This window comes from Muntiacus reevesi, chromosome 4, assembly GCF_963930625.1.
Source record: "Muntiacus reevesi chromosome 4, mMunRee1.1, whole genome shotgun sequence".
NCBI classification, from domain to species: Eukaryota; Metazoa; Chordata; class Mammalia; order Artiodactyla; family Cervidae; genus Muntiacus; species Muntiacus reevesi.
In genome coordinates, this window is record NC_089252.1 from 67,761,745 (window position 1) to 67,786,115 (window position 24,371).

At 36.7% G+C, this 24,371-nt stretch overlaps 1 protein-coding gene across 5 annotated transcripts in view; it reads right to left on the bottom strand.

The window, feature by feature from the left end:
* Positions 1 to 24,371, bottom strand: part of CLASP2 (cytoplasmic linker associated protein 2) — a 168,075-nt gene that overhangs the window by 119,279 nt on the left and 24,425 nt on the right. For all 5 annotated transcript variants that reach the window (XM_065932944.1, XM_065932948.1, XM_065932947.1 and 2 more), the window contains exon 7: positions 20,312 to 20,382. In XM_065932944.1, the coding sequence (XP_065789016.1) occupies positions 20,312 to 20,382 (71 nt within the window). The remainder of the gene's footprint in view (positions 1 to 20,311; positions 20,383 to 24,371) is intronic.

Sequence of the window (24,371 nt, forward strand, 5' to 3'; positions counted from 1 at the left end):
CTTTGCATGAAATGTTCCCTTAGTATCTCTGATTTTCTTGAAGAGATCTCTCATCTTTCCCATTCTATTATTTTCCTCTATTTCTTTGCACTGATCACTGAGGAAGGCTTTCATTTCTCTCCAGGATGTCTGGTTCTAGGTGAGTGATCACACATCGTGCTTATCTGGGTCATGAATATCTTTTTTGTATATTTCTTCTGTGTATTCTTGCCACGTCTTCTTAATATTTCTGCTTCTGTTAGGTCCATACCATTTCTATCCATTCAGCTTCAGCTTCTTCAGCATTACTGGTTGGGGCCTAGAAGCCTAGACTTGGATTACTGTGCCCATCTTTGCATGAAATGTTCCGTTGGTATCTCTAATTTTCTTGAAGAGATCTCTAGTCTTTCACATTCTATTGTTTTCCTCTATATCTCTGCATGGATCACTGATGAAGACTTTATCTCTCCTTGCTATTCTTTGGAACTCTGCATTCAAATGCGTATATCTTTCCTTTTCTCCTTTGCCTCTTGCTTCTCTTCTTTTCACAGCTATTTTTAAGACCGCCTCAGAAAAGCCTTTTGCCTTTTTGTATTTCTTCTTCTTGGGGATGGTTTCGATCAGTGCCTCCTGTAGGATGTCAGGAACCTCCGTCCATAGTTCTTCAGGCCCTCTGTCAGATCTAATCCCTTGAATCTACTTCTCGCTTCCACTGTATAATCATAAGGGATGTGATTTAGGTCATACCTGAATGGTCTAGTGGTTTTCCCTACTTTCTTCAGTTTAAGTCTGAATTTGGCAATAAGGAGTTCATGATCTGAGCCACAGTCAGCTCCACGTCTTGTTTTTGCTGACTGTATAGAGCTTCTCCATCTTCAGCAGCAAAGAATATAATCAATCTGATTTCAGTACTGACCATCTGGTGATGTCCATGTGTAGGGTCATCTCTTGTGTTGTTGGAAGAGGGTGTTTGCTATGACCTGTGCATTCTCTTGACAAAACTCTGTTAGCCTTTGCCCTACTTCATTTTGCACTTCAAGGCCAAATTTGCCTGTTACTCTAGGTATCTCTTGAGTTCCTACCTTTCCATTCCAGTCCCCTATAACGAAAAGGACATCTTTTTTGGGTGTTAGTTCTAGAAGGTCTTGTAGGTCTTCATAGAACCATTCAACTAAAGCTTCTTCAGCATTACTGATTGGGGAATAGACTTGGATTACTGTGATACTGGATGGTTTGCCTTGGAAACGAATAGATATCATTCTGCTGTTTTTGAGATTGCACCCAAGTACTTCATTTCAGACTCTTTTGTTGATGATGAGGGCTACTCCATTTCTTCTAAGGGATTCCTGCCCACAGTAGTAGATATAATGGTCATCTGAGTGTTACTAGGTTATTTAAAATGAAACACTAAAGGCAAACAACTATAAACACTGGATAAAATGTACATTTAAAAAAGTTTTCTTGGGACTTCTCTGATGGTCCTGTGGTTAAGAACCACTTTCCAATGCAGGGGACACGGGTTCGACCCCTGGTCGGGGAATTAAGATCTCATGTGCCTCGGGGCAACTAAGCCCTTGGGTCACAACTACTGAGCCCAGGCACCACAATTAGAGAGTCCTCGAGCTGCTAGGAAAGATCCCGTATGCCACACTAAGCACCAACACAAACAAAAACAAAACAAATAAAAACAAACACTTATTAAAAAATTAAATTAAAAACTTCTCTAAATAACCTAACAAAGAGTAAGAAATACAAAGACAAAACTTATATTAACAGACTTTTTCCACCAAAAACTGGTGGACCAAATGACCACACTTGCAAGGTTAAAGTGAACCAAAAACAAACCCTTACCCTCTCATAGCCTTTTATTCTTTTCAAACTTTTCTCAAAAGACAGCAATAGAGAAAAAATCAGGAGGACTTCATTAAGGTCAGCTGCTTGGACAGCTGAGACACTCAAGGCCCTTAAACTCAGTAGGCTCACACTAGTAGCACTCCCAAGCAACAGGCAAAGCAAATGCAGAATTTTCCTGGAAGAAAGTCTCTGGCCCACAAATTTATACCAATGGCTCTTTCATGCTGATGTATGGCAGAAACCAACACAACATTGTGAAGCAATTAGTCTCCAATTAAAAGTAGATTAAAAAAATTTTTAAAGTCTCTGGCCTCATATTATTTGCACAAATAAATTTCCAAAGGTCACTTGGCATGACAGGAAATAAGACACCATGAGAAAGAAACAGACAGCAGGAATGGATCCCAGAATTATCAAGATCCTACCTAGCATTCCAAATTCAAAGCTGAGAACTGTTAAGCATAGACTATGAAGTATGGAAGTTTTTACTAGACAAGCTTGAAAATAACTTCAGGGGTCAGAAAAATATTTTACAAAGTGGACACAGATTGAAGGGAAAAAAAAAATGAATAGAACTTCTAAAAATAAAAATGCAATAATTGAAATTTAAATTCAGTAGGCAGGCATAATAGTAGACTAGACAGCTCAAGGGATCATTAATGAACTAAAAGAAAAATCAGAAAAAAAATCACCTAGGATATACATAGTAGGTACTTTAATATTTATTGAATAAACAAAAAAAGAATCAAATACAAAAAGCAACCTATAAATCATGATTATGCTGACAGCTCTGTTCTCACGTCAATGTTTCAAAATGACAACACTATGGTTTGGTGCATAAACTGAAAAGAATGAATATATTAAAAAGAACTAGGAGATAGAAACTAATAAAGTGAGTAGGCTGCAGTGGTAATACACATGATGGAAAAGGAGAGAGGTGATAAGAGTAGGTGATGAGATGAAGATGGAAGAAGAGGAGACTGGGAAGAAGAGGAGACTGGGAAGAAGAGGTGGTGGCAGAAGGGAGGAGGGGGAGAAATAACAGGGAAGGAGAAGAAAGAGAGGGAAGCAGAGGATAAGGAAATGGAGGCGTAGAAAAGAGAAGGAAGGGGATAAGAAAAAGGACAGGGGGAGGGCCAGGCAGAAATTGAGGAGGAGGGAAAAAAGAAGCCCAAGTTCGATTAGGCTTTACCTTTTGTTTCCTGCACTCAACATTTGCAAACAGTCCTCTGCTTGCAGACTGAGGTATTACAGGCCCACAATCTTGTATCTGCATTCCTGAAAGCCAAAAAGCTCTGGAAATGCAGTTTCAGCTCGTTTTGTCTTTTTGAATTGTTTTGGTGGCAAAACGTGAACTGATTTGAACTCAGTTTATAGCAAAATATGATGCGATTTGACGAGACTATTTATTGTCTTTATTTTACTCACTGTGAATTTGCATATATTTGACTGCAAAAAATATTAACGTACTTGATTACAAAGGACAGTCTCAGACCAAGCTAGAGTTGTTATATAAAGATGCATGGTGTATGACCATATTAATTTTTCTATACTCTGATGTATTCTGAATTCCAAAACACAACTGGTCTACAAGGCTTCTGATAAGAAATAGTAAATTCATATTACCATAAGTCCCTTCCCTTTCTCCTTCCAATAAAAGTCATATATTTTATATGGCTATTTAAACATTCTACTTCACTTTTATGGGTACATATATTCCAAAATCTGAAATTTCTGCTTCTGAATCCATATAAAATATGATTAAAAACTTCTCCATTTTACATGGCAAACAAAAGAGCGAGCCAAACCGTTATATCATTTCTCAAAAAAAAAGGAATTAACTGGGTGTGGATTTTCTTCAGTAAACCAACCGGTTCAGTTAAGAACCCACATCACGGATTTTCATGTGCAAAATACACTGTTTCAAATTAAGTAGTTTCTTACACCAAAGTTCCTCTTTTCACTTGAAGTTATATCCTTCCTTATTCTAATTAAAACAATGAGTAAAAGGACTTTGGATTGCTAAACTGTTTTATACTCTTGCATACCAGTTATGACAATGATCATAGCTAAATTAGCAACTGAGATTAAGAAACAATAATCCAAAACATTTTGGTTGTCTACTCTCCTCTCAACTGTTACAACAAGGTACTCTCCTTGACTTCCCTCTGACCTCACAAGTCCCTGTAGCTCAGTATCTTTCTCCACTCAGCAACTAAATGGTGAATATCCTCTTCTCCAGATAGTACGCTTCATGAGTAGTTTCATCCGTTCTCAATAGTTTTAAACATCTTCTGTATATACTGGCAACTCGCAAATGTTTTTTCTTCAACAAATAAAGGCAAGTGGAGAAAAAGAAAAAGATATGAATGGAGGATTAAGAGATCTATTAATAACTGCAATGGTAAACCTTGTTTGAATCCTAATTCAAACCTTCAGATTATCTGAAGAACTAAGGGGAGAATTTGTGACATTGTACAGGAGGCAGTGATCAAGACCCTCCCTAAGAAAAAGAAATACAAAAAGGCAACATGGTTGTCTGAGGAGGCCTTACAAATACCTGAGAAAGGAAGAGAAGGAAAGGTAAAGGAGAAAAGGAAAGATATACCCATTTGAATGCAGAGTTCCAAAGAATAGCAAAGAGAGATATGAAAGTCTTCCTCAGTGATCAATGCAAAGAAATAGAGGAGAACAAGAGAAAGAGAAAGACGAGAGGTCTCTTGAAGAAAATCAGAGATACCAAGGGAACATTTCATGCACGATAAAGGATAGAAATGCTATGGACCTAACAGAAGCAGAGAATATCAAGAAGAGGTGGCAAGAATACAAAGAAGAACTATATAAAAAGATCTTCATGACCCAGAGATAACTACGATGGTGTGATCACTCACCTTGAGCCAGACATCCTGGAATGCGAAGTCAAGTGGGCCTTAGGAAGCATCACTATGAACAAAGCTAGTCAGGGTGATGGAATTCCAGTTGAGCTATTTCAAATCCTAAAAGATGATGCTGTGGAAGTGCTGCACTCAATATGCCAGCAAATTTGGAAAACTCAACAGTGGCCACAGGACTGAAAAAGGTCCGTTTTCATTCCAATCCCAAAGAAAGGCAATGCCAAAGAAGGCTCAAACTACCGCACAACTGCACTCATCTCACATGGTAGTAAAGTAATGCTCAAAGTTCTCCAAGCCAGGCTTTAACAGTGTGTGAACCATAAACTTCCAGATGTTCCAGCTGGATTTGGAAAAGGCAGAGGAACCAGAGATCAAATTGCCAACATCTGCTGGATCATTGAAAAAAGCAAGAGAGTTCCAGAAAAACATCTACCTCTGCTTTATTGACTATGCCAAAGCCTCCAACTGTGTGGCTCACAACAAACTGTGGAAAATTTTTCAAGAGATGGGAATACCAGATCACCTGACCTGCCTCCTGAGAAATCTGTATGCAGGTCAAGAAGCAATAGTTAGAACTGGACATGGAACAACAGACTGGTTCCAAATTGGGAAAGAAGTAGCCAAGGCTGTCTATTGTCTCCCTGCTTATTTAACTTATATGCAGAGTACATCATGAGAAATGCCAGGCTGGACTGGATGAAGCACAAGCTGGAATCAAAATTTCTGGGAGAAATATCAATAATCTCAGATATGCAGATGACACCACCCTTATGGCAGAAAGCAAAGAAATAAAGAGCCTCTTGATGAAAGTGAAAAGAGGAGAGTGAAAAGGTTGGTTTAAAACTCAACATTCAGAAAACTAAGATCATGGCATCCAGTCCCATCACTTCATGGCAAACAGACAGCGAAACAATGGAAACAGTGGGAGACTTGATCTTTGGGGGTTCCAAAATCACTGCAGATGGCGACTGCAGCCATGAAATTAAAAGACACCTGTAGCCTCCAACTAATAAAGAAAAATAAATAAATAAATAAAAGACGCCTGCTCCTTGGAAGAAAAGCTGTGATCAACCTAGAAAGCATGTTAAAAAGCAGAGATATTACTTTGCCAACAAACGTCTGACTAGTCAAAGCTATAGTTTTTCCAGTAGTCATGTATGAATGTGACAGTTGGACTGTAAAGAAAGCTGAGTGTCGAAGAATTGATGCTTTTGAACTGTGGTGTTGGAGAAGACTCTCGAGAGTTCGTTGGACAGCAAGGAGATCAAACGAGTCAATCCTAAAGGAAATGAGTCCTGAATATTCACTGGAAGGACTGATGCTGAAGCTGAAGCTCCAGTACTTTGGCCACCTGATATGAAGAACTGACTCACTGGAAAAGACCCTGATGCTGGGAAAGACTGAAGGCAGGAGGAGAAGGGGATAACAGATGAGATGGTTGGATGGCATCACCGACTGGATGGACATGAGTTTGAGTAAGCTCCAGGAGTTGGTGATGGACAGGGAAGCCTGGCACGCTGCAGTCCACGGGGTTGCAAAGAATTGGACACGATTGAGTAACTGAACTGAACTCAAGTAGTCAAAAGGTATGTATGGAACAATCACAGAAATGTGAACACTGAGTATTTGATACTGTGGGTTAATTATTTTAGATGTGGAAATAGTCTTATAATTGTTTTATAAAAAGATGTTTACTTTATTTTACATATATGAAGGAGTGTGTGTGCAAACAAACACATCCCTGTCCAGCAGGAGAATAAGGCTGAAGCAGATAGTTAGGGATACAGATGAATAAAGATCAGCTATGTACTGATAATTTCTTGAAGCTGGGTAATGGGTGGTGAGGGAGGTTTGTTATAATATATTCTCTATTTATGGGTATGTTTGAAATTTTTCCTTAAAATAATTGTGGTAATTTGAATCATTTTACTCTCTTGCTCAAGACCCTACAATGAAACCCCAATAAAATGATAAGTAACATCATAAGAGCAAAGAAAATGAAGCAGAGCAGAGAGTATGTGAAATCAGCACCTATAGATAGTAACAATTTCCTATAAGATGCAAATAAAAAGGAAGGAAGGCTTTTGAAGAACAGTATCACAGAAAAGCTGCAACTCAGAATTCTATGAAACAGCAGAGAGAACTGATGTACCCGGCAGAATGACAGAGAAGCAACAACTTCTAAGCTATTAAGCACAGGGCTGATTAGCAAGGAACAATTGGAAACCCATGGAATGATTCCATCATTAAGCTCATCCCACCCTCAACTCAGGGAGCTCAACATTTTGCATACAGGTATGCAAGTGCATTCTGTAAAAATGGAACCACCAGAAAACAAAAACTCAGTTTTTTGGACCATTTAAACTTCTGTTTGCCAAAATTAAAATTTAATAGAAGAACTAGATGAGAAAGTCAAGGAAATCTCCCAGAACAGAGAATACAAGGAAAAAACATAAAACTTAAGACAAAACATAAAAGACACAGTGAATCAATCTAGGAGGTTCAATATCTGACTGTAAGCAATTCCATAAAGTGAGACTAAAACTAATCAAGGGGAGAAACTTATTATTATTAAAAAAATATCTAAACAAAATAAGAAGACTTCCTAGGGCTAAAGAAAACCACAAGCTTACAGAAGTAAAATAATCATACTCCAATAAAATTTTTTTAAAAATAAGTAAAATAATCCAACAGGAACAATAAAGAATGCTTTCAATTTAAATTAAAATAAAGTTTAGTTAAATGATTAGAAATTGAAAATCAAAGTGCTTCAAAATAAAATAAACACCAGATTTCAATATTCACAGAAAGATACCATGTTCAACAGCACAGTTAATCTTAAATGGTTAACTCTTAGTTATTAAAAATAAAGTCTGTTCCATACAAAGTTTAAGGGAAGCCAAGAAACTTGGTAGTCTCTTAAAATTTCTAGGTAGATATTAACTCACTAGAGTTAGTCACTCAGTTACATTCAACTCTTTGCGACCCCATGGACTATAGCCCACCAGACTCCTCTGTCCATGGGATTCTCCAGGCAAGAATATTGGAGTGGGTTGCCATTCCTTTCTCCAGGGGATCTTCCCAACCAGGAATTGAACCCAAGTCTCCTGCATTGCAGGCAGATTCTTTATCATCTAAACCACCAGAGAAGCTCTAGTAAATAACTAGTTAAAAGATACTTGAAGACTCTTACCCTCTTCATCAAAGGGATCTTTAAAAATTCAAGACTTTCTACTGGCACAAAAACAGAAATATAGACCAAAGGAACCAGAGAGAAAGCCCAGAGATAAACCCACACACCTATGGACACCTTATTTTTTGACAAAGGAGGCAAGAATATACAATGAGGCAAAGATAGTGTCTTCAATAAGTGTTGTTGTGAAAACTGGACAACTGTATGTAAAAGAATGAAATTAGAACACTTCCTAACACCATGCACAAAGATAAACTCAAAATGTATTAAAGACCTAAATATAAGACCAGAAACTATAAAACTCCTAGAGGAAAACATAGGCAGAACACCCTATGATATAAATCACAATGAAATCCTCTATGACCCACCCCCTAGAGTAAATGGAAGCGAACATCGGTAAACCTATGGCTGATTCATGTTGATATTTGGTAGAAACCAATGCAATACTGTAAAACAATTATCCTTCAATTAAAAATAAATAAAAACAAAAATAAACAAGTAGGACCTAACTAAACTTAAAAGCTTTTGCACAGCAAATGAAACTAAACTATTCACATATAAAGGTGAAAAGACAACCAACCCTCAGAATGGGAAAAAATAACAGCAAATGAAACAACTCACAAAGGATTAATTTCAAAAATATATGAGCATCTCACACAAGTCAACACCAGAAAAACAACCCAATCAAAAAATAGGCAAAAGACCTAGACTGACATTTCTCCAAAGAAGACATACAGATGGCTAATAAACACAGGAAAAGATGCTTAACACCACTCATTATCAGAGAAATGCAAATCAAAACTACAGTGAGATATCACCCCACACGGGTCAGAATGGCTGATCATCAAAAAATCTACAAACAATAAATGCTGGAGAGGTTGCAGAGAAAAGGGAACCCTCTTGCACTGTTGTTGGGAATGCACGTTGATACAGTCACTGTGGAGAACAGTGTGGAGATTCCTTAAAAAACTAGGAACAAAGCCAGGACTATGACCCAGCAATTCCACTAATTCCGAGGAAATCAAAACTGAAAAAGACACATGTAACCCAATGTTCGTTGCAGTTCTATTTGCAATACCTAGGACATGGAAGCAACCTGGATGTCCACTGACAGATGAATGGATAAAGAAGCTGTGCTGCATATATACAATGGACTATTACTCAGCCATAAAGAGGAACGCATATGAGACAGTCCTAATAAGGTGGATGAACCTAGAGCCTATTATACAGAGTGAAGTAAGTCAGAAAGCGAAAAACAATTATCATATACTAACGCATATATATGGAATCTAGAAAGATCAAGAACCTACTTGCAAGTGGCGATGGAGACACAGACACTGAGAACAGACTCACGGACATGGTTCAGCCGGGGCAAGGAGGAGAGGGTGGGGGGTATGGGGAGAGTACCATAGAAACATACATCACCATATGTGAAACAGACAGCCAATAGGAATTTGCTGTGTGACTGGGGAACTCCAGCTGGGGCTCGATGAGAACCTAGAGGGGATGGGGAGGGAGACAGGTGGGGTGCTCAAATGGGAGGGAACGTGGGTAAACCTATGGCTGATTCATGTTGATATTTGGCAGAAATCAATGCAATACTGTAAAACAATTATCCTTCAATTAAAAATAAATGAATTTTAAAAATTCAAGACCTTCAGGAATTCAGTGAAGTAAAAGGACAAACACAATTTAAATCACTATTTGGTATTAATAAAATTAAATAACAACATACTTCATAATAACCGTAATATCAAACTAAATAATAAATGAGGCTCATAGTAAGGATTATTTAAAATCTTTAAAATGTCATCATTTTAGTAAAATTTCACCACAGTTACAGGTTGGTTACAACAGCTGTCAAGAACATCAACTATACATTCTACATGTACAAAGAAAAGATGTAAACCTTTTCATGAAGATTCAGGTTCATGAGCAACATCATGTTTGTGGATATGTTGCTACCGATGTCCAACACTTTGCACCCAGGTGGGCAAACGGGTCTGTTTCAAGAAGATTTTCAGTCTTAGTAACTACTACTTGCCTGCCTTTATTGCTGTTGAATGCCCATTTTTTTTTTCTCCCTTTTAATTTACTTCCTCTTCTCATAGACTTTTTTTTCCCCTTACTGCTTCTAGAAGAAAAGTGTGCCCTTTTGGCCAGTAAGTTAAAGGGCTACTTCTTTCAGTGACTTAAATTATTGATTCAGAGTGTATCACATAGAACAGTCAAGGGTTTGGGAGGAGAGAAATCTATTCAGCATTAATTTCTTGCTATTGTTATCGATACCCCAAACCAGTAGTTACATGTCAGATTAGAATGGTCCCAAAAGGCTAAGGGAAAGCCAAGGTTATATCATCACTTATTTGTCTTTTTTAAAAGATTTATGTTTGGAAGAATAGACTGTTTTGAATTGTTTAAAGTTTAGAAGCAATCTATTTGCAACAAAACCCCATTTCTTTCCAGCCACTCTGTAGCATAACAACAAAAGGCCAAATTCCTCTCGTGAGCTTTTGAGGCAGATTTCAGGGCTCAGTGCCACATAATAATCCTACAGGTTTTTAACTCCATCTGGTTTAACTGCCCAGACCTACTTCACAATCATCTGACTGCTTTGTTTTGTACCCTTGGGTGAGGATAAAGACAACCAAACAAAAAGGCACCTGAAAGCTATTCCCAACAACTCTTCAACTGATAGTCATTACAGTGCTTCTCAAACCTGAATTTGCCTAGAAATGAAACTGTTAATAAAATCTCTCATATGTCCATAAAGTTACATTTTTAACAGATAACAGACTAATAATCAGCACACAGAAAGATAAACTATAAATGAAAAAGTCAAAAGCAAAAAGCTGAAGCACAGGGAACTCTACCCAATACTCTATAATGACCTATAAGGGAAAAGAATCTTAAAAAAGAGTGGATATAAGTATATGTATAACTGATTCACTCTGCTGTACAACAGAAACAAAACATTGTAAATCAACTCTACTGCAATAAAAATTAATTAAAAAAATAAAATTTAAAAAATTATTCCCAAATATCTCTAAAACATGCACCCAACCCAGGGATCAAACCCAGGTCTCCCGCATTGCAGGCAGATTCTTTACCAGTTGAGCCACCAGGGAAGCCCAAGAATACTGGAGTGGGTATCCTATCCCTTCTCCAGGGGATCTTCCCCACCCAGGAATCAAACCAGGGTCTCCTGCATTACAGGCAGATTCTTTACCAGCTGAGCTACCAGGGAAGCCCAAAAGATGCACAGGGGGAAAAACAGTCGCCTAAAGATGCCACAAAGCAATTCACAGTAAAGAAAATATAAACATTCAAATATATGAAGATGATCAATGTTATCACAAAGAAGACAGATTTTTTTTTAAAGGGTGAGATATTTTTTACCTATCTGATATGCAAATTTTTAGAAGATTAACAATCATGAGAACTGAAACGAATGTAAGATAGAAGGCACTGTTGGTGAGAAGTGGTAAAGCCTTTTTTGGAAGAAATTTGTGAGAACTAAAACAACTTGAAGTGAATAAAAACTCTGATCCACAAATTCTACTTCTAGATTGTTTTTAAAAATGTGTGTGCAAAAATATATGTGCACATACACACAAACACACATGATTTGTACAAAGGTGTTCATTTCAGAATCATTTAGAAAAATTATACGTGATTAAGCAATCTGAACTTCCAAAGACAGAGATATTTATGACACACATCCATACTACGGAGTACTAGGCAACAGTGCCAACAAATGAGAACAGTTACTTATGATGACATTTTTAGAAAAATCCACCACTATGCACTATTTAGCAGACACAGTAAACAGCAAAAATATGTTGAGAATGATACCATTCATGTAAACAAAGTCAAAACAAAACTATTTTGATACTTAATATGAAAGTAAGGGAGAGTAAAAGGTATGAAAAACAAACTCCATACTAATAAAAGTGTTCCTCTCTGCTTATCTCTAGGCTTAGGGTTTAGAGGTGGTTGAGAGGTGGCTCTTTATTTACATTATTTGATTTTTGAAAAAGAGAAGATACTAGCGTATTAAAGAATAAAAAACAAAATACGTAGGGAATAGAATAATCTAGTGCTGTATGTATTCTCAAGATACTTAAGTATGATGCATGTATATTACATGTGAGAGAGACTAATACACAGAGGAGTACATATGAAACTCTTAAGAACTATAAACCCCAAGATGACCTGTTACTGTTTAGATTTTTTATTTTTTAATAAACATGTATTACTTTATCACTAAAGTCCAGTAAAAGCATTTTCATTTTAAAGAAGAGAATATGTGAGAAGGTTATTCTCTGAGCTTTATAAGAGGTTGTTACTTTGATTTTTTTAAAAAATCAACACATTCCTAAACGGTCTGAATGTATTTAGTATTATTGAAAAAAGAAAAAGTAAGTAAATATACACTGATAGCTACTGAACCTATAATGTTTAAGAAAGAAAGAAAATCTGGATACAGTCCAAATCAAATGCAACATTTAGAGCTGCTTAGAAAATAAGGTTTAAAAATAACAATCAAATCAACTTGGCAATGCCCTTAAGTATAGGAGAACTTAATTCATTAATTTTGATGGCTTTTGCCTTAAAAACTGGAAGTTAAAATTACATTGTTGTTTTTATTTCTATAAGGACATATAAAAGTTACATAAATTCTTGAAATAAACTATAATATGCAAAATCAGATTTACTATCATATTCCCATTAAAATATATATAATTATTTAAATGATTGTTTACCAACATGACTTTTTTAATATAAGTTTACACCCTATTCCTCAGCATCCCAAGGGGATAAATTCTTTAGACAAAAGTCATTAAACAGTCATAAAAGAAGGCTGAAACTGTTAAAAACTTCCAAATACAACCAGCCTTCCTTAAGAACGTAGTGAAAAATACATGAAACACTTCTGTAGTAACCTCAATTCCCCTTTGTACACATCTCTGGTGTTGATGCGATTATAAAGTATATATACCTCTAAGCATCTTAACAAAAGGTTTAATAATGAAGGAAAAAAAAAAAACTGAGGTACTAAATGTTACAAAGGACAATACCAAAGGCGCATCTGAGGCTCTAGATGATTTGATTCTGGTTTGTTCTGTGCCTGAATCTGGGACTTATAATCTCAACAAGCCTTAGTTTCCTAATCTGTGAAATGGAAATACCGAAACCCTCTGTACGCTTCATTTATTTGTACCTCAGGAGTCAATGGACAATAAGCACACTTATGTGCTCTGGAAAACTAGACAGCACTATAAAAATACATTTTAAAAATTATTCTTATCACAATAAAACACCGGCAAAATCAATTTTTTTTTAATCAAACTTTACCTGTATAGAATTCGTAAAGGACTAAATATTTTCTAGAGAACTACTTACTAGAGATATTGACAAATAACAAGCACATCAATTAAAACAGTGTCTATGGCAAGCCATTTTGCCTCTTTATCTACTTAATCACCACAGAATTCTACTTGTTGTCAAATACAACAGGAATTTTGTCAAGCTAGGTAACTCTGTCAAATCTGTCATTCTTCCAAAGGCCATGTTCTCTCTTCAAAGCTTCTGCATATTTTCCATGCTTCTTTCAATATCCCTTTATATCCACCACCGGAGACTGAGGGTTTGCTTGGTAAGATGCAAGGTAAACTGTCACATTTGCCAGATTCCATACAGACATATCAAGTAGAAAAAGATATCAATGACAAGTACACACACACGTGTACATATGAACATACAAGCAGTGTGTACACACACATACACAAAGTGTCCTTCATTCTTTAGGGAGAAATACATTTCTTATACAGCAAATGACCGTCACTTTAAAAGGAAGTGTACAGCACAAGCAAAAGAAGAAAAATAAATCTTACTCACCATCTCCCATAGCCATTCAGATGGTCCAGGGAGCTCTCTCAAACCGAGAGGTCAAACAGCACAACAAACAAATGCAGCTCGGTGCCTGCGCCACTGGGCTCGGCCTGCAGCCCGCAGACACCCTGCAGACACCCGGAGCACTGTGTGACCCAGGCCGCGCTGCAGCTCTGCACCGCAATAGCCAACAGCTGCTGCTCCGCTTCAAAATAAAAGTCTGGGGTCTTACTGGAAGCCCTCGTCTCTTCAGCAGAGCCTCGCAGAGCTCGACCAAGATTATTCGTTAACTGCATGTAAGAGGTTAGACACAGGTTGTGGTATTTCTCCTTGTGCTGCCTGCCTGAAATTTAATGCAAGAAAAGCTCTGGGAGCCAATAAATGCCATCCCACTGAGGGACTTTTAATGCAGTCATCAAAACACAAGGCATGTGTTCAACAATCATTTTCTGCTTCCCTAAAGATATCCATGTAATCAGTAGCAATCACATGATCTGATGGATTAACTGATTTGTGCCTCTTTTAGAGGTTTTCATCCCTTTGTCGTTACCTTTTAATATTTACAACGGAAGACTGCTAGAAGCACACAAACAGGAATAGCCCAGTTTCCATGATTAACTGCTCTCATTATGCAGGAAGCATTTCTGGCTGCCGTAAACAAATCACGTCAAAGGCAGCCCATCAAAGGCTGCTCTGTGTGCGGACAGCAGGGCCACACGGAACAAAGCTTGCTTCTGGTGGAGACAGGAGCCAGCCAGTGCGCAGCTGCAGAGACCTGGAGCACCCTCCATCCACACTGCACAGCCATCGGCACGCTGTCAAGCTCGAGAAGGCCCTGGGGCTCCTGGTCACAGACAGACACGTTTTCACTCAACCTAAGGAAAGGGCTGCTTTCCTTTTCGCCAAAGGGTATATTATCAACTAGACTGCCAGTTACCTTATTGCCTCATATAGCCAAATATCAAGGCAATTTCAAAGCCTAGTTTCTATGCTTTATTTTATTGCCAATCTTCTAAAACAATTATTTTCCTAGCAACTGTTTTCAAACAGAGAAGCTGGGAGATATTTTACAATGATTACATGCCAGGACTGCATTTGGTCCTACACACACACTTGACAAATCAGAATTATGCAGAGTTTTTTCAGTGAAAAAAAAAAAGAAAAAGACTTGCAGTGACAGCCACCAACACGCCAGTGTTTACATCTCAGTGAGCGTAGGAGCCTGTCTAGAAAGCTCCATGATGACACCAGACCCAGCCATAATCACAGGGCGCCTGCAAGTTTCAGTCTTATCCTTCCTACAGTGCTGCTGTTGCCTTCTTTCAGCCATGATTTGATTAATTTTAAATCCAGTTTCCCTCTAATAGCAGAGTTAATTCCACTGCACTTAAGGATTCTGCCTAACTTACTCTATAATGAAAATTAAAGTCAGATTTGAAATACCCTCAAGACAAAAAAAAAAACCCATGCATTTCTCACTATTCCCAAATTATACGATACACTCAAATCTCTGGTAATAGAATTTACTTTGTGTTCTTGAGTGTGCTGAACTAATGCTCTAGAAAATCAAGTCAAAGAGTGCAAACAAAACTTAAAAGGGTACAGATATGGCAAGCATGAAAGAAATCAGAGCCAAAAGCATGAGATGCAAGGTTATGCATTAGGACGTGCATAAGGGAAAAAGAGGTAGATGGAAGAGGAGATAAAAAAAATAGATGATCTTCCCAAAGAATAAACGTATATAAGGTAGTTTGAGGTCATATCACTACCACTTACCACAAGCTTCTCCAGCCTAAAACCCTTCGTATTCCCAGGAGTCTATCAAGACTCCTCCTAAGGCCTACGAGCCTGTCACACCGTGGTTCCTGCTCACATTTCCCATTAGCTCTCATATAGACGCTCTCGCTTCCAACCTAGTCCTCGCCACACCAGGTTCTACTCAGCCCTGGCCTCCTCCACTCCTTTCTTCATACAGATGAAGATCTTCTCCACCTCTCGGCCTTTACGACCACATTTTCTCTGCCCAAAGCATTTTTTACCACCATGTATCCAATGACCAGCTCATTCTCCTTTATCAGGTCTCAATTCAAATATGTCAATGCTCAGAGAGGCTTGTCCACCCTTCTGTCTAATGTGGCATCACTGAGTTAACATCTCCATACCCTATTTATTTTACCTAATGACTGTGTGGACAACAGACTTTAAACTACAGTGGCTCTTAGACACTTATACCACTTTTACAACAACTCCTCTGGGTTGGTTTTTGTTTGCATTTAGTAAGATGACTTTTTCATCCCCAAACAACCTAAATCAATATAAGAAGTATGGTATTTCATTACAGTTTCAGGCAAAGACACACCAGAAGTTTTTACTTCTCATAACAATTTTCTAGTCACAGAACATCAGATGAAACAAATTCAAATTAAATACCAGGTTTGGCTGAACTCACAGTAATTTGTTTTCCATGTGTACACCAAGTGGGAGAGAGAAGAGGTGGTATCAGTAGCTCTTCATTCTGCTGTGTGCATGAACTACTTCTACAAGTTTCCATGTTGAGCCTTTATTCTGACCTACATGTTTTCCTGTCTGTAACTTTATTTTCAAGTTTTAGTTTGAGTGAACAGTAACAATGAGCCAACAAAGGATTGAAAATTATGTGGGGAAAAATTGTGCAGAAATTAAAAATGGAGTCAAATAAACCTTCATTACATCATTTTAGGTATAATCTTACTTGCTGTTGTTGCTTAGTCACTAAGTCATGTCTGACCCCTTCGCTACCCCATGGACTGTAGCCGGCCAGGTTCCTCTGTCCATGGGATTCTCTGCAGGCAAGAATACTGGAATGGGTTGCCATTTCCTTCTTCAACTTGCTAGTTATAAAAACTGGTTTTCAGCGCTCAATTGACATATTTTTCTACCTGTGAAAATTATTCAGGCATCTTGGGTTGGAATGAAATATACTACAATGTTAGGACAAATTAGGAAACTATTCATTTAATGGCTTTTTCACTTAGCAGCAAGGATTTTAAGGAATAATTTAATTTCAGTAAATTCATTACACAACGAGTAGTTGCATTTTCTTCCATTACCAACTGCAATCACTCTGGATATCCATGTGTTTACTTATTTATGATCTCTCTCTCCCTAGAACGTAGGTTTGTCTAGGCTGAAACTTTAACTGTCTTCTTCACTCTTGGGACAAAATCCATTTACATTTTAAGAAGACCACTCTCAATTCCGGTAGAAAGCAGATTTCAGGGGTTAAACACAGAACTGAAACCTATTGCAGTAGGTTGCAGGTAAAAGCTAAAGGAGATTTACAGGAGGGTTTTAGCAGTGGAGATATGAAAAAAATAAGCAAACTTGACACATATTAGGATTTCAGAGATAGAAATGACTAGTTAGAATGGGAGATCAATGCTAATTATTAATAATTCTAAACAGGAAAGTTTCTAGCTTGAGTTGATGGTGGTGCCATTGACTGAAATGGGTAAACTGGGGAAAGAACAGATTTGAGGGAAAGGAAGAGAACAGGCTTTAACTTTTGGACCTGTTAAGCCTGAGATACCTATCAGGCATCCAAAGGGAAAGGCCACATCAAGGTGACAGGCTCTGAGATGTAGAACACAGAGAGATAAATGAAGGCTAGAACTACACATTTAGGCGTCATCAGCAAATAGTTACCACGTAAAGCCTTTGGGCTGGATTAGATCACTGAGAGAGAATAAAGACAAGGCGAGAGAGGCCTGGGACCTGCCAACATGATAAATGGGCTTTCCTCTTTCAGCCTCTTAATAACAATGCTGTTACAGTTATTTTTCAATGATAGTACAATACTGTCATCAAAATCATCTTGACCAATTTTTACACACCAAAATATATATTATGATTTTTAACGTTCACATTTGACTATACTTTCAATATTCAGATTATAATCTCCAAAACAAAAGGATTCCTGAAGATTTCTCCCCAAAAGACATAAATGCCAGGTACTAACCCTAAATCTCCCTGTTTGTGGAGAGATAATCAAAAGAAAAAGAAATGAGAGCTAAAAGAATAGGAAACAAAAAACCTTCTATCTTTTGAAGGTAACAAAATAACCTCACAAAATACAAGAAGAGCAATACTTTCAAAATAAATCACAATCAAGTAATAAATATGTTAAATTTATAGTATACATTGTATTTTTCTTAAGAGTTGTGACTACATAGTCTGGAATACACAAATGAGAATGTGCTGTAAATTGTACAAAAACACAATTCATTAATTCAAGGAATTTTAACAATTTGCCATCTTTTTGCTCTTTCTGGTTCCTATGGAAATGGACAGAGGTAACTGCTGGAAAAATAGGAACAAAGTACTTAAAACACCTTCTATTCAGAGAGGAAGAGTGGGAAACAGCTGGCAATCAGGGTGAAGACTGGTAGTGCTGAAGTCAATTTATGCTCCTATAACTAAGTTTAGATTAGGGTAGACACAATCTTTTTAACACTAAATTCTTACTACATCTGCCTTAATGCAATACAACAAGGCTTAGTCTTGGTTTAACCTGGAGAAAAATAACTAAATTATTTAGTAACTAGTCGTCCTATCACCTGACTATAACAGTTCATACAACAAATTTTTTCTCCAATACCATATACATGATTAAGCTAAGTACACCATCTTTATAAAATAAACCTATTTTCCCAGGTGCAAAAACTACCTTTGCAAATACTATCTTTGGAAATAGAATATATTATTCACATATACAGTTAATTAACACTTAAGGACTGAAGGTAAATGCTACCCAGTAAGATGAAACACAATTTAGCAATCTTACAAAAAAGAAGAGCAACCACAAAATCAAATAAATACTAGATACCAACACCAAGCCTCCTTGAATTCCAAGGAGGTCTCATTCTAATTAAACAGCCAAAAATGATTATACTGGTGAAGTTCCTATGTCTGTGTTTCTTCACTGGTATCATCACTGATAGTCTAAACACAGGTGTAACACAGTAATCAACCCTACAGTTTCTACTAAAAATCAGTAAGTAAAACAATTACTCTGCTATCATAGGCAAAACATTCTCTAACATAAATCATACCAATGTTTTCTTAGGTCAGTTTCTTAAGGCAATAGAAATAAAAACAAAAATAAACAAATGGGACCTATTCAAACTTACAAGTTTTTGCACAGGAAAGGAAACCATTAAAAAAAAAACACAACAACCCAGAAGACAACCTATGGAATGGGAGAAGATATTTGTAAATGAGGCAATTGACAAGGGCTTAATTTCCAAAATATACAAACAGCTCATACAACTCAATAACAACAAAAATAACCCAACAACTTAACTGAAAAGTGGGCAGAGACCTAATTATATAATACTCCAAAGAAAACACACAGATGGCCAACAGGCACAAGAAAAGGTGTTTAATATCACTAATTATTAGAGAAACGCAAATCAGAATGGCAATCATTAAAGAGTCTACAATGGAAACAACCTACATGTCCCCTGACAGATGAACGGATAAGGAGGACGTGGTACAGATAGACAATGGAGTATGATCCAGCCATAAAGAGAATGAAATAATGCCATTTGAGGAAGTATGAATAAACTAGAGATGATCATACTAAGTGAAGTTAAGTTAGAAAGAGAAAGACAAATGCCATAGGATATCACTTATATGTGGAATCTAAAATATAAAGCAGATGAACCAATCTATGAAACAGAAATGGACCCACAGAGAGAGAACAGACCTGTGGTTGCCAAGGGGAAGGGAAAACAGGGGAGGATGAACTGGGAATTTGGGGTTAGGAGCTGAGAACTATTATATACAGAATGGATAAACAACAAGGTCCTACTGTATAGCATAGGGAACTATATTCAATATCCTGGGACAAACCACAATGGGAAAGAATATAAAGAACGACGTATATATGTATAACTGAGTAACTGCAGAAATCAACACAACACTGTAAATCAACTATACTTCAATTACAAAATAAGTTAAAAAAAATTACTCGAGTATAAAACACATTTTATGTATAGAAGGACACAGAGGACAAGGGGGTCATCGTATCTTCCACACAGAGGATACCAAAAATAAAGTTAAAGAATAATACCATTTTACACATTTAACCCATTATTAAATTTTCACTTATTCCAAAAGAGTCAGAGGACAGGTATTGATCAACAGAATATAAAGACTTTGTTACTGTATCCTAATTAAGTTTTAACCCACAAAGTCAAATCTGCTGACTCAGTGATATAATGGTTGACCTGAAGGCATATTTTTAGTATCCAAAACTCTGCTACCTAATCTCAGAAATGTTTGAGATGCCCAGGCTGGATGCATGAGACAAGTGCTCGGGCCTGGTGCACCGGGAAGACCCAGAGGAGTCGGGTGGAGAGGGAGGTGGGAGTAGGGATCGGGATGGGGAATACATGTAACTCCATGGCTGATTCCTGTCAATGTCTGAGATCTGGATTAACTTAACTATTCTTACCTTTGCAGGCACTCAAAATCATACCGCCGGAATTTTGCACTTCATCAAATTTGGCAAATATCATTTCTAATCTGGGAATAAAGAATAAATTGTTTATTTTACATATACTTTTAATTAGAAACAATTTCCTTCACCACTTCCCTGAGAAAAAACAATCCCAGGGATTCAGTTAGTTGTATACAACTCTCTTTTATAATTAACTCACTTATAGAAAGCAAACACAAAACCCATCTATTCGGTAGAGTCAAATATAGGTAGCACTCTACACATTCACAGGTATAGTTGTAAAAAGTTAACTTTCAAAGAAAGGGGATTACAATGTAAAAATAAATAAGTTACGGGGATATATTGTATAACACAGGGACTAGAATAACCATAAGTGGAATGTAAAAACTGTTCACTGCTATGTTGTACACCCAGAACTTATATAATATTGTACATCTACTATAATTCCACTTTTTTAAAAAAGACAACTTTTACAAAAAGCAGTTTCATAGTTTCATCATAAAATTATCTCTCCAAACCCATCAAAAATACTTTAGTTCAAACCTTACAATGAACCCACTCAGTCACCAAGACATTTTTTTAAAGTACATAAAAATCATACTAAGGAAACTTAAAGCAAACATAAAAACAATGAAATACAAAATGTCAGAAATTAAAGTGATGCTGATGTGACTGATAATCTAATGTTAAATTTTAACTCAATACCAACTCTATTAATTCTCACATTCAGAATAATTACTTTCTACATTTCTGCTATAACTTTTAATTAAAAATGTTTCTTATTAGAAAAGTAATATATACTCATTACAAAAGAAAATTAGGAAACACAAATAGAAACAAAAAACACACAATCCCACCACCCAGAGAATTTATTCTACTGACTGCTTTTCAATTCTTTATATTTATATATAAATTTTCTTTGGGTCAAAATGGGATCATACTGACAGCACTATTTTTTAATTTTCCAATATTATATCATGCTATGATTTATTCTTAAATTTATGACTTAAGAGATCTAAGTAGGTCTTTAACTGCCAAATGTTTTTCTCATATCATGTTTCCTCTCATAATTTCACTTCTAAAACTTTATAAGCCTTAGTCCACATTCTATCATCTTTTACTTGTAAACTGAGGATGAAGATACTGTTTGGTTTAGAAATTTTTTTTTTTCAATTGAAAACCTAGAAATTTATTATAACAGGATTTCTAAACCTTAAACTCATCTCATAGTCACACATCTTAAACCATTAAATTCAATAAATATTCATAAATCTGAAAGTACTTCAGTCAAAAGACACCAAGTCTCTTCAGCCTACTGAGCAGTTATCTTCCAGAGAATTGAGCAGACACTAAACAGGCTGCCCAGACAACATGTGGACAAGATGAGCCAATGAAGGGAAAACAGGAACTGGAAGATTGGAGTTCAGAGTGAATACCACACAGGCCACAAATCTCTTTGGGAAAAAGTCAGAACAAGATGTTAAGAAGCATGAAATTAGCATGCAATTATTCAGTAGCAAAATGGGAGGAGGAAACTAAGGGCTGAAAGTTCTGAGAGATAAGATGGTTGGTAAGGAATTGAGGTGGGAGACATAAAACAGCAAGGAGTGAACATACAGGCAGCTTTAATGGGAAGAGGAAATACTAGCAAATATAATAGCAATAGGGAGAAAGACAGGAATAAATAATGAAAGGCTATTAGAAAATAATAATATAACTATTTAGAAAAACAACCTTATTCAAAATGGAGGCTACATAATCTGATGGAAAATGAGGAAACAATGTAAGGGAAGAAGGAAGAAACTAGGCTCTTTTAAGTAATTCAGGAAGAAAAAAACTAGGCAATGTAACAGAAGGCAAATACAATAGAGGCTGGAATATCCAAAAGCAACTTAGAAGGCCAAAGGATAGAGGTATGTAAAGCTCTGGAAGCTTCTGATTCAGGGTAAGGATAGAGACCAATAAAGCATTAGGATGGAACTGGAAAAGAAACTCTATCTTTAGTCCACATATAAGTTTAGAGTCATAATAATAAATCACAAATACAACATGAAAGAGAGCATTACGTATCTCAGAATATAATCTCTTTTCTGTATCAGCCAATTACTGAGAAAATATTCATACCATACAATTCACCCCTTTAAAGTGTACAATTCAATGGCTTTTAATGTAAAGATAAGAGATGTACACAATCAATTTCAGAATGTCATTATTATCCAAAAAAACAACCCAATACTCATTAGCAGTCACTCTCCCCAATTTTCTCAGTACTATACAACCATTAATCTAACCTCCTTTCTATAGATTTGCCATATCTAGCCATTTCATATAAATGAAATCATCCAATATAGCTGGCTTTTTGCACTAACAATATTTTCAAGGTTCATCTATGTTATAATATTTATCAGTCATTCTTGTTCATGGCCAAGTAGTTCATTGCACAGATATATTCTGTTTTGTTTATCCATCAGCTTACCAACACGTGGAGATGTGAGACATTTTGACTTTTTAGCTATTATGAATGTTTATAATGTTGTTATGAACTTCTGTGCACAAGCTTTTGCGTGGATATATGTTTTCACATCTCTTGGGTATATAGCTGGGAGTAGAACTGCTGGATCATATGGTAATTCTGTTTAACATTTCGAGGAACTACAAACTGTTTTCCAAGGTGACTATACCATTTTACATTCCCACAGACAATGCCTTCTAATTGCCCTACATCCTCAACAACACCTATTATTGTCTATCTTCTAATTTTAGTCATCTTAGTAGTATCACCTTGTATTTCTCTGATGGCTAATGATGCTGAGTATCTTTTCATGTGTTCACTGGCCACTTGTGTATCTTCCTTGACAAAATGTCTATTTAAATCCTTTGCCTGTTTTTAAAATTGGGTCATCTGTCCTTTTACTGTGGAGCTGTAAGAGTTCTTTATTATATACTCTTCATATACTTGGGACATATGTTTTTTATGAGATGTATTATTTGTATATATTTTTCCTATTATGTGGGTCTTTCTTTCGATTTCTTGATGATGTCCCGTGAAGCACGTTTTTAATTTTAATCAAGTACAGCTTATCTTTTTCCTTTGGTTGCTTATCCTTTTGGTGTGACATATAAGAAACCATTGCCTAGCATTTTCTATAAGTTTTATCATTTCACACTTAGTTCTGTGATACATTTTGAGTTAATTTTGGGATGTGGTTTGAGGAAGAAGTTAAACTTTATTTTACTACATGTGGAAATCCGACTCACATCACTACTTATTGAAAAGAGAGCTATTTAAAATCCTAAAAGATGATGCTATGAAAGTGTTGCACTCAATATGCCAGCAAATTTGGAAAACTCGGCAGTGGCCACGGAACTGGAAAAGGTCAGTTTTCATTCCAATCCCTAAGAGAGGTAATGCCAAAGAATGTTCAAACTACTGCACAATTGCACTCATCTCAAATGTTAGCAAAGTAATGCCCAAAATTCTCCAAGGCAGGCTTCAGCAATACATGAACCATGAAATTCCAGATGTTCAAGCTGGTTTTTGAAAAGGCAGAGGAACCAGAGATCAAATTGCCAACATCTGCTGGATCATCGAAAAAGCAAGAGAATTCCAGAAAAACATTTACTTTTGTTTTACTGACTATGCCAAAGCCTTTGACTGTGTGGATCACAATAAACTGGAAAGTTCTGAAGGAGATGGGAATACCAGACCACCTGACCTGCGTTTTGAGAAATCTGTATGCAGGTCAGGAAGCAACAGTTAGAACTGGACATGGAAAAACAGACTGGTTTCAAATAGGAAAACGAGTGTGTCAAGGCTGTATACTGTCATCTTGCTTATTTAACTTACATGCAGAGTACATCATGAGAAACGCTGGGCTGAAGGAAGCACAAGCTGGAATCAAGATTGCTGGGAGAAACATCAATAACCTCAGATATGCAGATGACACCACCCTTGTGGTAGAAAGTGAAGAACTAAAAAGCCTCTTGATGAAAGTGAAAGAGGAAAGTGAAAAAGTTGGCTTAAAGCTCAACATTCAGAAAACTAAGATCATGG